This window comes from Perca flavescens, chromosome 17, assembly GCF_004354835.1.
Source record: "Perca flavescens isolate YP-PL-M2 chromosome 17, PFLA_1.0, whole genome shotgun sequence".
Taxonomy (NCBI): domain Eukaryota; kingdom Metazoa; phylum Chordata; class Actinopteri; order Perciformes; family Percidae; genus Perca; species Perca flavescens.
In genome coordinates this window covers 20,129,953-20,145,480 of record NC_041347.1, presented here as the reverse complement: position 1 = coordinate 20,145,480, position 15,528 = coordinate 20,129,953, and the positions used below count along the sequence as shown (strand labels likewise).

At 38.3% G+C, this 15,528-nt stretch overlaps 1 protein-coding gene across 4 annotated transcripts in view; it reads right to left on the bottom strand.

Moving 5' to 3' along the window:
- Positions 1–15,528, bottom strand: part of pcdh15a (protocadherin-related 15a) — a 177,680-nt gene that overhangs the window by 108,528 nt on the left and 53,624 nt on the right. For all 4 annotated transcript variants that reach the window (XM_028603202.1, XM_028603206.1, XM_028603203.1 and 1 more), the window contains exons 4-6: positions 5,917–6,077; positions 2,026–2,181; positions 2–121 (exon numbers count right to left, since the gene is read on the bottom strand). In XM_028603202.1, coding sequence (XP_028459003.1) covers positions 2–121; positions 2,026–2,181; positions 5,917–6,077 — 437 coding nt within the window. The remainder of the gene's footprint in view (position 1; positions 122–2,025; positions 2,182–5,916; positions 6,078–15,528) is intronic.

Genomic DNA, 15,528 nt, shown 5'->3' with positions numbered 1-15,528 from the left:
CCTGGTCATTGGGGTTGTAAAGGATGCTGTATTCTATATGTCCATTGGGCCCATCGTCAATGTCCGTAGCTCCATTATTTCCTGAGAAGCCAGTGAAAATGGTCGTTCCAACTGGTGTGAGCTACAAAAAAAATATAAGCGTGAGGAGAAAGAAAAGTCAACAGCTCGAACAGCCCCATGAGAGCACATCTACAGTACTTACTGCAGAGAGCCTATGCATATAGCTATTACTGTTTCCACTCTACCCCATTAGTATACAAAAAGAAAAAAAGAAATGTTGCAGTCAGCAGCAGTCTCAACGCTTACGCACACTGCTGACAGAATAACAAAAAGTAAGTATGAGAACCCCTGCTGTTCCCCAGAGCCCTCAGCAAAGCCCACAGGACCAGGCAGTGGGCAGGAGAGCTTGTTCAGGGGAGAAGTTGACAGCAATATAGAATGACTCACTATACTACTGGGGCAACTGTATATGGCTATAATAACACACTAAGACAGGGATTTCGAACATGTAATGTACACAAATTGTACATGGAGACGAAAGCCGTGGTTGTCGAGAACTCAGCAGGGAATTATTTCCTAATCCCAAAACTGTAAAGTCAGAAGGTTTGATTAATTGTTTTGAATCATTGCAAGTGATTGTACAGGTTTGTTTTAGAGGCAAAAGCTTGTCTTGTCTGGTGCTCATTAGACATATACAGTATAAATGTGTGCAGAGCAGGCTGCAACAAACTTCCTGGATGCTCTCCTGACCGTTAAAGGAACACGCCGACTTATTGGGACTTTAGCTTATTCACAGTAACCCCCACAGTAACTCTGTCTGACGCCCCCAGCGCTAGCTAAGCCTAGCACAGATCCTGGAGGTAACCGATTCCAACTAGCCTACTGCTCCGAATAAGTGACAAAATAACGCCAACATGTTCCTATTTACATGTTGTGATTTGTACAGTCACAGGATGTACAAATAACAAGGTCATATGAGACACAGCCGTGTTCTTTTTTTTTATTATTATTTTTTGGGCTTTTCCGCTTTTAAATTTTTGACAGGACAGAAAGCTGAGAAAGGGGAGAAAGATGGGGAGGACATGCAAGAAATTTGTCACAGGTCAGATTCGAACCCTGGACCTCTGCATCAAGGCAAAAACCTCTCAGTATATGTGCACCTGCTCTACCACTGATCCAACCTGGCCACAGGCACAGCTGTCTTCTAACCGCATACAAACTGGGAACTATATTCTCAGAAAGGCGAAGCACTGCTACTTCTGCTACTTGGGCGGAGTGATTTGCACCTGATTTGCTACTGTGGTGAGGAGCAGAGAGTTCGCCTGGAGTTTGTTCAGAGTTGGAGTAATAGAGTCAACAATTACTAGATAGTAAAAGCATAGTGATCTTGTTATTTGTACACCCTGTGACTATACAAATCACAAGACCCAATAAGTCGGCGTGTTCCTTTAAGTTTGCATGAATATGCGTCAAATGTACAAACTTGAAAAAAAAAAAACTTTGTGTTATATCTAACAGGGAAGTTATATCTAACACTTGGTTTTCACAGCCACATTGTACAGAACTGGTGTAAAAGAGAAAGGTATTTAAGTTGCCATTATTTCAAATATCAAAACTGAAACATAACAATAATGTTTGGTTAGAACCTAACTATTAATTATTAGCTGAAGGCAGTCACATAGTCACGTTCCTCAATAATATTGAGTCAACAACTCAATTTGACTCGTTTGGACCATTTTGATAGTCAACAACTATGTGTGCAAATAGAAAATAGAAGGTGATCCTACTGGCACCATTAAAAAAAATTCTGTGGCAGACAGCAAAGCATTCCATTGTGCCTTCCTTTGCGGATCTGACACTGAGATGAATGGGCCAAAACCAATACATGAGCTGCACCATTTTTCACCAGGATTGGCTCATTTTACAAAATAAACAAAAACATGTTCAATCAACTATCAACAATTCTGCACACAGTGTCTTTAGCAAGAAATCCTACAAAACCAACAACAGGAGTCGCACCCTTACCTCGTTAACTGCAACATAGTAGCGTGGCTGCTGAAAGCGAGGGCTGTTGTCATTCCTGTCCCTCACAACTATCCTTACCTCATGAAAAATGACAGTACCAACCAGCTCATTGGTGCACTGGACCACAACCACAATGGTGGTGATAGAGTTGGGGGGCTGAGAGAGAGAAAACAAAGATTTACTAAAAGGTATTACATTGCAAGTTGTTATATATGTTCCAATTCCCTTTTCTAAAGAACAAAATGTGTAATTCAGCAGAGATGATAAAATGAGAGCTGCATTGACATTCATTGGTTACAAATTCTTCCAATAAACAAGATACCTAACCAGTACGTCAAACAAACAATACATGCAAATGATGCTCAAAGCAATAAGAAAAAGGGGAGCAAGGTTTTTTTTGGTGAACATGAACACTATTCAAACATTGAATTTATCCTGACAGTATGTACTTAAGTAGGAATGACAAAAAGCAACAATCAACTAAAATTGATATCTTGTTAATTGTGCTGCCTGTATAGAATTGGGGGAAGAAATGGGTGCTGTTGTTTTTTTAGTTTTTTTAAGCTTGACTGTGCAGCCTGATTAAGAGCTGCAAGCCTTCTGCCATGTTCTGTTTAAAATGTATATTGGACAGCAGCAGCTTGTCTCGTTGCCACCACTACTTGTCAGACATCATCTGGATTTAGAAATAGTAATAACAGCCTGGTTAGCTTCTCCCTTCCCCTCTCCCCCTCTCATTTGCAAAGGTTTGACTCCCATGTGCTCCACAACTGTTTATCCTGTTAATTGGCCATATTTGAGATATTCCCATTAGTAGCTTCATGTGTAGCTCCATCCCCATACTCTATATAACCTAAGCACACACTTCAAAAACAGCTTATTTCCCCCAGCAGTCACAACACTTAACACCCAGCAAACCCCACACCTCATATGTGTGTCTGTAGGCCTACCATTTAAACTGATCAGTATTCACTGCAGGATTTCTGGATACCCTGGAGAACTGAACTGAACATATTGCATACAGACAGCGTCTGCATTTATTCATTCACTTACCATATTCAGCACTAGGGGTGAATTATCATGCCAGACTGAAACCAATGACCACCAACTTGGTTGCTAAATTACATCTAGTATATTTTCTCTTCAAAGCTAAACAACAGTGAAAAACATGAATTTATTATTAAAATGAAGAAGCAATGGGGTAATGGTAGAGATTAAACTAATGTACTGTTAGATCAAACTCCAGTAAGAATCAAGGTTAATTGACTTATTGTATTGATCATTTGGACATGAATGCTATTATCAGTCATATTTGCAAAACGCTAATTTAGGCTATCTCACATGACAGGTTTGATTTGTCATCTTCCTTATTTGTTCGCCGTTTGTAAGCATGAAAGATGACCAACTATAAAAAGGAGCAAAGTGACAGTGCCAAACAAAAGGAGTATCCCAGAGGCCCGTTTCAGAAAGCAGGTTTAGTAAAAACTCTGAGTTTGTTAACCCTGAAATGAGGGAAACTGGGTTTTCCGTTTTAGAATGGGAGGTTATATAACCTGAGAGAGAGGGGTAACTCCAGCCCGTTTCAGAAAGAGAGCACCTTAACCTCAGAGTCAGTTACTATGGTAACTGAGTCTGTGAACCTAACCTGGTCGGGATCAGGTTTTCTTCAGTAAACCTTGAGTTTCTCTCAGTCTCCTCCCTCTGACACAGCACTCTTTCATTTCCTCATTCATTCATTCAGTCTGTATCAGGTACATTTTAGTGCGGTTTGTTATCTGCATAAAAAACAGGGTTGGTTTATTAACTGTGTTTTTTCTCAAAACATGCCATTTCCTTTTGTCTGCAATCCTGTCGATGAGGAGGCGGTTACTTCGCAAGGAGTTAGCTAACCATGATGATGATGATATTGAGGCCCCGACTAGATCCATTTTCATTTCCATATAACCACCTATTTGAGCGGTATTGTTTTTCTTCACAGTTGATCAGATATGTAAGCTACATAACCTTATCCGTCCTCATATAACTAGAGTCAACCATCGTGGAGATGCTCTTACATCCCAGCAGATTCTTTGTGTCGCATTACGTTTTTTTTTGCAAACGGCAGTTTTCTTTATAACAATGGTGATGCGGAGCATATTAGTAAAGCCACTGTATGTAGAGCCGTCAGAAGAGTGTGACTCGCTCTGAAACGTCTTTTAAATGTTTTTGTAGTGTTCCCTGGACACAAACCAGTAAGAGCCTTTAAAAAGGAGTTCCACTGTATTGAGGGTGAATGATGTTAAACCTTTGAAATAAAAGATATGAATTATAATTATGTTAATGATGGTGCTGCAGTCTAGGTTCAATACTATTTCACCAGTAATATTAGGCTATTGTGATTATATATAAAATGAATACGTAATGGCTGAGCTTTACTGTGCAGCCTCCAACTGAGCTTGAAGACGTAGATGTGATGTGAGCAACCTGTTTGAGCAAAAGTCTTCTGGTAGCTATGCCAAGAGAAATCTCAATCATTCCAAATCTTGCAGAGACGTAGAGCGAAGGTATATGTAAGGAGATAACATAGGCACAGGCTATTTATTGCTAACTAAAATGCTAGTTAACATTAGTAATTAAACTTAAACAGCTAATGTAAGTCGAAACTTCGTGCGAGCTTCTCCTGTACTGTACGGTAATTCCTCTACTATGCGACAGTAAGTTGTGTGGTTATGACACAATCATTACCCTATTTTTACAAAACGTCTGCTACGGAGCCATAACGTGAGATACAAGGTAATGGAGTCTTTTATACATTGTTGTGTTTCTTTAGAAATAAACAATGGACAAATAGAGTCTTTAAATGCTTCAGATGTAAAGTTATTCACTGTCAAAGTGGCGCCAAAATGAATGGCAGTCAATGGAATGCTAATGGCGGGTGATGGCTTGTTAGCAACAAAATGGCTCCATAGGAGCTACGGTTTGTGCACGCTCGCTTACCCCATTGATATTACTGGCCAAAGCATCTGGTTTGCGATATTACGAATCCCACTATGGCCACGCCAAGACCCGCCCTTCAATAGCATTTATTGGCCAGGCGTCCATGCTTACGCAAGGTAATGTAACCCCATTTGTTCAGGTCCTATCCCATTATCAATCAGCTATCCTAACCTTAACCACTCAAGGTCAAATGCCTAACCCCAACCAATCGAGCTGCTTCGCAGAGTGGGTATTGGCGTGGCCATAGTGGGCTTTGTAATTTTGCATCCAGTTCAGTGAAGCGCTGCAAATGCGGAAGTGCCTTAAACCTGCATTCTATCTGAATTCCAGCAGGGGGCAACACGTGCATTTGCAAAAGGAGGTCGGTTTCTGTAGAAGTCTATGAGAAAGGGACCCACTTCTCACTTGATTTATTACCTCAGTAAACATTTTCATAATGAGTTCGATCTCAATCGCTAGTTTTAAGTCTTCTGCAGTACAGAATGATGTTAATTTTTTGAATTATGGTCTTGTTGATTTTAAAATTGGCGATAAAGCCAATTTAAATTTTTCATTTGTTTTCTCAAATACAAATAAACAGGTGCAACATATTTTGCAAATACAGATGGTATAGATGAAAACAAAAAGACAAGAAATACTATTGAGTGAGGACAGCTAGGTAGATTGACTTACCTATGATTCTCATTTAAATGGATGCCGTGTTTGTATACAACACCTGATCATGACTAGAGACCAGTGGCAGAATTAGCTTGTGTGAAATACTGTTCTCTAATCTGCAAAATGAGCTCACACAAGAGAAGCCATGTATTCATATATGATGGAAAATGTAATTACTTTAAACCACTGGGACACAAATGTGATTTTATTTTTCTCTGATTTCTTGCTACAGATTACTGTCCTTAGTCCTGTACTTACATCTCTGTCCAGAACACGCCCGGTGCTGTTGAGGTAGAGCCTCTGTCGTGATGGTTCCAGTATCACCCAGTAGTCATAGTTGTCCAGCAATGTCAGTGAGATGGTTCTGCCTGGGTCTTGGGCACGGCCATTTATCTGCATGTTTTCCACCAAAACTGTACCTGTGAAGGCAAAGCAGTCTCCAATTAATAAATGCCACTTTTGTTAAAGGGCATTTCCCCATATCCATTTTATTCTTACAGTTCATTATTAAATCAGGTTGGTGGTGGAAAAGTAGTTAAGCATTAAATGTTTTTTTCAAAAGTTTTGTTGTTGAAATAGATACAGAAAAGCAAATGCACTGGATGATTAAGGTCATTTTACTTCAATTAGCTGAACGTAAAATAAATTAAAACCAAAGGAGCACAGTTTTGTTGAATAATGTCCCCTTGAAGCTTATTTGAATCAAGATTTTAGAACATCTAAGACCGTAGAAGTTTCAGTATTTGTTTCTGTGTCTTAAGCTTTTTTTATCTTTCTGGAGAAAAACTAACATTATTTTTAGAATTTACTTCTATGTTGACCACTCAGCAGCCCTTAGAGACTTTGCAAATAATGCCTCAGATCTCTGTAGACTGTTCCACATCTAATGAAGGCAAATCTAAAATTGATAATTATCATCCTTGAAGGCAACGTCACTTTCTGGTTTATATTCCAAAGCTTTTAATCATTGACTGATTAAACTTTGCCACAGCAGCCCTCTGGGACAACCCTCCCAAAGCCTGTTAAATCTGACGATTGTTTGACTTCTAAGCGGCCAAATTAGTGGATTTATGAAATAACTGGTGGTTCACTAAAAAAAGAAAAATCCAGGAGGATCAGTGATGAGGTATTTTAGCTGAGATCAGAGAGGCAATAAGAACTTTAAATTTATACATGTGTAAAAGGACACCTTGAAGTAAAGTCTCCCATTAAAAAAACTACTGTAAAGAGAAAGTAATTAGAAAGTTGCATGCAACAAAAAAAAAATCATGTGTAAACTAACAAAACATTGCTACATTACGCTGTTGATTAACATTTTGCAGTCACTCTAATGGATTATGAATTTTCCAGATACAGCCCAGCAAGGCCGGTGTTTTAATGTTTTAATTACTATCAATGGCAACTATACACAGTAAGCAATTTGGTTACCAAACACACAGTCACACCTTCTATCCAAACATAAGTATATTTGGATAACACGTAATCATTTACACATGCTGTAGAAAAATAATCCACGTCATGCTGATATACTGCAGACAGGATGTGTTTACACTCAGTGCTACTTTAAATTTCATGGTCTATGCTTGTTGGTAGTACTTTTACATGGTGTGCCTCAGTGTAGGAAAAGAAATGCATCACTTCAATTCTGTGATAATATGTAATTGGCTGGTCACATTTCTAAGAAAATGGTGGTCAATATGCTACATTTTTCAAGTGCTTTGACATAAACTATTTGGCAACACAGAATGCATTTATGGAAGGAAGAGAACGTACAGCCATTACGAGAATCACAGCTGCCAAGCATGGAAACACATGGGTTATAATAACTTGTTAATTACTCAGTGGTTTTTCTTTTCTTTATTACCTTAATTCATTCCCTTATCATTCACACACATCACTTACATTCACATGTAATCAACAATATGCCTAAAGTGAGCTGGCCACTCTTCAAAGACACCGTGTTTTCTCCAAAAAGTGAGTTTCAAGCTCGTAAACTGAAGCACATATACATGTTGAAATATTGTGGAGACTAAAAGCACTTAACATGCCTCACCAATCTACCAGCTGTAAAATCTAAGAGGGTGGTGGTATTTTAATGGCCTTTTTAATTACTGCCAATAATATCTTGAATTCCATCTTTTCATAAGGCAGGTTCATACATTTTGCAGTCACACAGACTCTCAGATAGTGGAGAAGGAGCACAGATGGAGGTGTGATGGAAGCTTTTGCCTTGTAATTATAATACACTCCTGCATTTTATGCTACTATTAATGACTATGCTCCCTGTTTGCAGCAGTCAGGGTGTGATGCATTTGCATGTTGTAATCACAAGGACCTATAATTATCTGTCTCACTTGGGCTTAACTCCATCTGAAAAATGGATCTTCTAAGAATTTAATTTAAAAGTCAAAAGACTCCCCCTGTTGCTGGTTCATTAATTTAAAACAGCTTTTCATAAATATATCTGCCTTGGTACCTTGAGTGGTGAGCTACATCTTTTTGAAACTCTTGGGTCGTAAATTACACCGCTGATAACATTACAAGGGAGGGCACAGAGAGCCTCCTTTCTTTCTCAAGTTAATTGAACTACACTTTTTTTTGCTGTGAAAGCCAATTCTCCCACTGTTTTGGGCACTTCCTCTCTCAATCTCAGTCACACAGCAAAGTTGCTGTCCTCATCAGTCAAGAGGATGCCAGAGTCTGTCAGACCTACACAAAAAAGTGCTACCCAGAGTTTTACCAAGCTTCAATTCTAAATAAATAAAATCTCTCTCTCTTTAGTAGTCTGTGAGTCAGTCAGGGTCAACTCCGGGCAGAGGCGCCTCTGATCTTGGCTTCACAGTGGACTAACCCTACAGAGACAACGCAGAGATCTTACTTTTATCCCAAATATCAATAATGTTGGCATCCGCAGATGATGGCACTAGATAAGTGTGTAGGCCAGTTTGTGATTGGGCTCCAGGTTTAGTTGAAAAAATAAAGTTAGCTGCATTAAGGTTTATTGGTATTAGCTCGAAGTCCAGTTGGAAATATGCTTTAAACTCAATTCATGATCTTAATTCATTAAAGGTTCAGGGTTCCAACAAAGAAGCAAACCAAAATAAATAAATGGGTGTGAGAGAGTAAAGACAAGTAGTTAATGCATAAATAAAAATGTCAACGGCAACAAGACAATTGTTGTTACAGAAGGCCGGGATCAGTCAGGGAAATAACTAATAATTAATTAATTGTTTGACTAGGGCTGGGTATCATTCAAAACTCTTCGATACCGGTACTGATACCAATACCATGACTTCAATATCTGTTCCTGAATGATACTTTTTTTCGATACCAATTTTATAAAACAAAAAGAAATTACAACATTGCACATTACGGCACAAATCTTTTTATTTATTTTTCAGCTCCTACTACGTGAGTTGTCTCTGTGTAACATAGAGGTTTTCCTGTAGGTCTCTACAACGTGTAGCGTTAGACAGCCAATCATAAACAGTTTTGGATCTTGGTAGAAGCATGCTGCATGCCGATTGGCTCACTGACGCTGATGAGATTTACTCCTTAGGTATTGAAATTGGGTAATGAATAACGAGGCATTTTTTAAATTTTTTTATTGAATTTGATACCCAGCCAAATGTTTGACATCATTACATCTCTAAGAAACCATATACGATTTTTTGGGATAATAAGCACACATGTACAGTAGGTGGTATTTTGTTTAAGGGTGCTAAAATCAATTTTGTGAGAAAATAGCTACAATTATGCACAGATAGCTCTCGTCTGAAAGCTGTAGGTTATAAATTAACAACAATTTCAATTATAACTCATTAATTACGAAAGCTCTTCTTAACAGGTGTATAATGGTTCTCTCTTCACTCACAGTTCTCTCTCTCTCTCTCTCTCTCTCTCTCTCTCAAATTTTTTAACACACCATTTGAATCTCTGTTGCAAAAGTTTGCAGCTTGCGCCCAGTGACTTTAACAATTCTGTACCAATCTTAAAGATCATGTTTGTAGGTAAAAGTTCTGGAGGAAATTGTAGATCAGCTGCTGGCTTTTATGAATGAGAAACCTATGTCTGAAAAAGTCTGTCTGGTTTTCAAAAAGCTTATCACAGTACTGAAAAACCGCCTTCCTGAAGGCAAAAAATAAATCATAAACCTATGGTACGAGCAATCCTTTCCCCTTTTCTACATATTACACGTACAGTTGCAATATTGCTTAGAAGACTTTGCAAGCACTGGGTGGCCATTACCAACACAGCGCTTTACTGTTTAACTATTAACTCTCTGGTAAAACCTTTGAGTGACTAGGTCATTTCAACGTCACCGTGGGGACCCTCATAGTTTTATTCCATATGTTCACACGGCCTCTTCCACAGCTAATTCAAACTCATATCTATTTCCACCTTTATGGGGAGGATGACACATACTAGGGCAATGACCAAGTACAAATGTTCTGTGGCCACAGCTGTCTTTAGGACACCCATTACTGCTGCCAAAATATTTTGAGATCCTCATAACTTGCCAAGATAACCAAAGCACCTGATTTCAAACCTCTGCAGCCCTGCATCCAAGTTTGTTACTCAGCACAGTAGAAATCTTGTCGAACAAACTCAGTATGAATAAACCAGATGTTTAATCATGCTTCCCTTAACTCAGGAACATTTTTAAGATTAAGCATTTCTCCCCAAAACAAACCTGGAGACTGTCTTTGTAATGTCCTATTTGGATTATTGTAATTCCTTTTCTTCTGGAAATGGTAAAACGGTTATTTCTGGCGCTAACATTAGATCATATTACCCCTATCCTGGGATCGCTTCACTTACTTATTCATTTTAGAAGTGATTTTAACATCTTATGGATTGATTACTTTTAAAGCACAGGGAGGCTTCCATATGTGCCCGCTTGCTGGCTGAGATCCTGTGCAGTTCTTGTGTAGGATGTTTAAAAGACTAAACAAGATCAGCCTTTGCAATTCAGGTGCCTAGACTCTGGAATGAGATACATTAGAAGATCAGGGCCCAGTTTCCTGATATTGAAGCAGAGAATAGTATGTGGATTCAAAAGCGTACATTTAGGCTCATTCCTTAATAAATAGAAATCATTGAAAGTATACAATGGTGCTGCTAAAAAAACGTGCACCAGCTATCACAGGGCCCGCTGTGCATGAGGGATGTAATATCACTGCCATCACTGCCTTACTCCAAATGCTTAACAACCTCTGATTACTTTTGATATAATTTTACATGAGAAACATCTGCCTGTTTATACATGTCTGCCAAAGTAAATAGAGTCAAAGAGACAAAGGCAAAAAGCTGCAGCTGTTTCATACAGTAAACAGGGATCCCAAGGTGTTGCAGCAATCGCTCCTCATGAGAAACATTAAGTGTTTTCTTTCATTTATTTTTATATTGGATGAGGTGCATATCATATGTATGTGCATGCTGAGCTTATATGGGGCCCTGAGCATAATATTGTCAATGCATGGCATAACATCCTGGCATTCTCGAAAATTGGGTTAATTTTAGCTTTGGTGAAACTATCAACTTGTTCCTATCACTTTGGCAGGCAGCTAATTTGCCTCTGTGGATTGTCCAAAATAGCCCAAATACAGACATAATTTCCTGACTGCAAATGCAAATGTTTAAAAATCAGTGGTACAATATCGCAGTGATTCCAAATGCCAGTCAATTGGGGGTGCCAAAAAATATGGCTCTGGTATAAAAAAAAGTTAAACCTGGCTCAACTTTTTCCGCAACGTCATTAGCGAAGGTGGTGACATGTGAAATACTCCTGGGATTTTGGGATGCGAACAGTGTATTTCTGTTAACCTAGAGATCGTTGTGATGAAAGGGTTGCTACTATGCTAAATTTCCAGAGTTGTAATATCCTGAGTATTAAAAACCTCTGTGAACTATTTTGGCATCTAATAAATATGTTACTAAAACTGGCCTTCCTGGATTGTATTGTATTGTACAGTTTGCAAAGCGGCACCTCACGCCTCTGCAGGATTCAGGCTGATTTGCAAATGATGAACATGCTCAAAAAGGTTAGAAAAAGGAACGTCTTTGGCTCGTGGCCCATTGTCGTTATTGCTGCCTGCCCACACAGATTTGTGACTAAAGTTCTCTGTGGTGATAAATTGTACTTTTTGTAAGGCTGGTTGAAATAACTATTTTTAGTCTCCATGTATGAAGATGAAAAAATTCAGTGTCTCTTTCCTTGCTTGATAAATAAGCCTGTAAGATGTTCTACTACATGTAGGTACAGGTATGTCTGTTATAACTTGTCAGTTTGTTTTAATAATGGCTGCCTACATCAACTTCAAATTCATAATAATGTGATTGGAGTTTGTTTTGAAAGGCCAGATTATAGTGTGGCAAGCACGATCTAGGCAGCCCCTATGCAGTCATATGAGTAAACGGATGAAATACACACCACAATAGATGCCAATTTGTTGAATGACCTTTACTGCATTTTTCATCATTGTGAATCTTACACTCATTGTAGGATGATAATATGTTATTTACATGAGACTGGGCCGTGTGCACACTTAGAGAATTGTCGAAAAGACGTTGTAAAGACGATGGAGGCCTCGACTCCAAAAGAAAGAAAACTTTAGTAATTCTGAAGTGGAGGTACTGCTGCAAGAAGTTAGCGAGAAATAAGACATCATATTTAGTAGCGTCAGCAGTGGATACAAAGCAGCAAATAAAACCAATGAATGGAATGCAATTACTCATGCAGTCAATGCTGTATCCGGAGAAGGGCACAGAACTGATGAAATAAAAAAAGAAATGGTTTGATCTGAAATCTGAGGCAAAAGAAATATATATTTCAAAACTGAGAAATATGCATACTTTGGGCTTTCAAATAGTGTGACCAATTACTTATTATTGGATGGCAAGGTTCCCTGTTAACATGCAAGGCATGTTTATTATATAGGCCTAGCACCAGGGTTCTATTTGTGAAAAAAGCAGAGAGGTTATTTTTTAAACATTTATCATCCAAAATTTCAACATTATTTCTAATAAGACAAATACACTACCTGAATTACTGAGTTGTCCCATGTTGTCAAAAATAGCTGTGTGACACATTTTGCAGGAACTCAAGTGTAATATGCAATAACCAAATATATAAAACAAAGAATGGTGTTTGCCTCTGCACATGACTGACTATGTTGCAGTATTTTATTATTTTCTATTACTTTACTCTTTCCATTTCCTCCACTTGGTGCTTGAACTGAAGTGATTGAATAGCTTAAAGTCCCGCCACAGCCTCTTTTAGTTAGACAGACTCAAGGCTCTGCAAGCAAAAAAATAAAACTGCATTTATTCACAAACTCATTCACGCACTAAACATGTGACTGAGAAACAAAGCTTTCTTATTTCCTAGCCATTAGCCACATACTGTGTGAAGAAAGAAAAATCTGTGCTTTCACACTACAGAGTACATCGTACCACTGCGATGTGATTCCAAATACTCAGAAATCTTTGAGCTGAGGTGTCACATACGCTATCACCAATGCACTTTAAGTATTCAAACCTTTCAAAAATATGGTAAAGCACCATGGGGGAGAAATCTCATTACTGACCAAACATGGATATTTTATACTAACCAGGTTACTGCAGTGCATGTAAACTCCAATTTTCTGCCTTGACCTGATTTCTCCCAACAGACTGGTTTCTTGTGTGCATGTAAAAAGCCATTTTGAAAGGAAACAGGAGGCAACACTGTATTCTCCAACCTAACTATCTCACTGTTGTCTTTAACAGATATTACATCCCATCTTGCCTCATTTGTAACTAACAAGGGGGACGGTCTATGCCAAACACCTGAGAGATCAAGAAAGCTGGCCAAAAGGGCCTTGGCATAAAGCTGTGTTGTAGATAGTAATAAGCACCTTGATGTTCCAACACCAATTATGCCTTTTCTGTTATCTTTGTAATACTAGCCTTTTAAAGAATCCTGCCAACTTGATCTAGAATAAAGATGTTAAATAACAAGACTAAGGGTCTAAGTAGGGATGCACCGAATGTTTGGTAACCACAATAATTCGGCCAAAAATAGCCAAAAAAAGCACTTTTGGTGTACAGCCAAATCAGTAAAAAGACAGATAGATAAAGAAGAAGATAAAGATCAATTTTACCGAACAGTGACGTTTTTGATGATGCAATCAACTAGCGTAGAGTGAGAGCCGTGCACGCTTTATAAATGCAGCAAACATGTTGGCAGTGTGGAAGCACTGTCAAAACTGTCAAATAAAACAGCACAGTGTGTGAATGGGTGAATTAGAAGCAAGTTGAACTACAAAGGCTAAAAAGTAAAATATAAGAGCAGTCCACTGAACATCCCGATTTAACAACCATACATACTAAGAAGAGATGCTCGGTTCAATCTCCACAGCAACATTTCTGTTGTTAAACAGCACACATTCTGCTTGCAAATTTGTATTCCTTGAAAAGGAGATCAAACCATTAAATATAAATGACCAATCATTTTAATGTCTGTTAAGCCTAATGTGAGGATTAAACTAATCCACGATCTCATTACAACATGCTGGAAATGAATTGGTGAATGCTGCATTATCTTATTAACAGAGGAATGCAAATTACCAGGTGACAACCACAAATAAATTTAACAATACAAACAATATGTCCTACAAGTTGTGGTATAATATATAGAATAAATACATTTCATAATGAGGGACCATCACAGAGGAAAAACCTTGGGCCTTCCTGTTGGTGAGCTGTTTGCAACTTTGAAGACTCAAGGAGGTTTTTAATTTCATTGCAGTGTTACAGTTATAAGCCAAAAAATACCAATATCATAATAATCACCCCAGGCATTATTATGGTGTCCACAAACTTGGCATTGTTTCAGAAAAGCCGCTCCGGGATTTCTCTACTTACGATGCCATCAACAGTTGTTGGCTCTGCAGCTTTTGGGAGAAAAACTCTTTGGATATCAAGTGAGTTACAATATAAAATGTTTGGTTTTCAGTTTAAAAGTCTTACTTATAATATATAGTCAATTTTCACTGTGTTTCATAGTTGTGGAACAGATTATTTTGTGGTGTTGCTCTTGCAGAGGCCAACATGTAACCTTTAACATACTGCAGTGATCTCTCCACTCGTCTGTGCCACAGTACAGTGTTGGAAAACTAGCAAGTATCATTCTGCTCTATATTCTCTTCACGAAAATAGGGGGGAGATGCTGCAGTGAAAGAGCACAAGGATTCCCTTAGAGAGATGTGAATATATATATATATATATATATATATATATATATATATATATATATATATATATATCAATTAATTCAAAAAAAAAAAAATTAACTAATTAATTGCACAATTTGCTGTAATTAATCGCGATTAATCGCTTGTTTAAATTGAGACTGAAGCTTATAATAATGGATATTTAAATGCTAAATCATTTAACTTTGCAAATATGAAGAAAAAAACAAAGGTAAAGGTTCTGCTAAGTTCAGAATGTTTAATATCTTTCAGAACAACAGCAGCAACAATTTGGCTTAGTCCTGCTGAAGGCTGCTGAAACGGCTAGAAATTGTCTGACTTGAGAGCAGATCTTTGTCACCGTCCCCGGCTGCTGTCGCCTGCTCTCGTCTACTTTACAGGCGAGGCGCAGTTCATCTCCACCGAGCCGAGAGTTCAGTCGGAGGCAGGGCAGTCGGGACTCACCCGGAAATGGCAAGCGGAATGAGGTGACTAGTCTCAAAATCTGACGAAAATCTTCTAAATTGACCTTTGTTGAGCTGAAATGAAGACAGATTCAGCAACTGCACGGCCTATTTCTCGCTTAAAATGTTTTCAGAAACATGTTTCAGTGAACTATCTTAGTACAATATGAGAT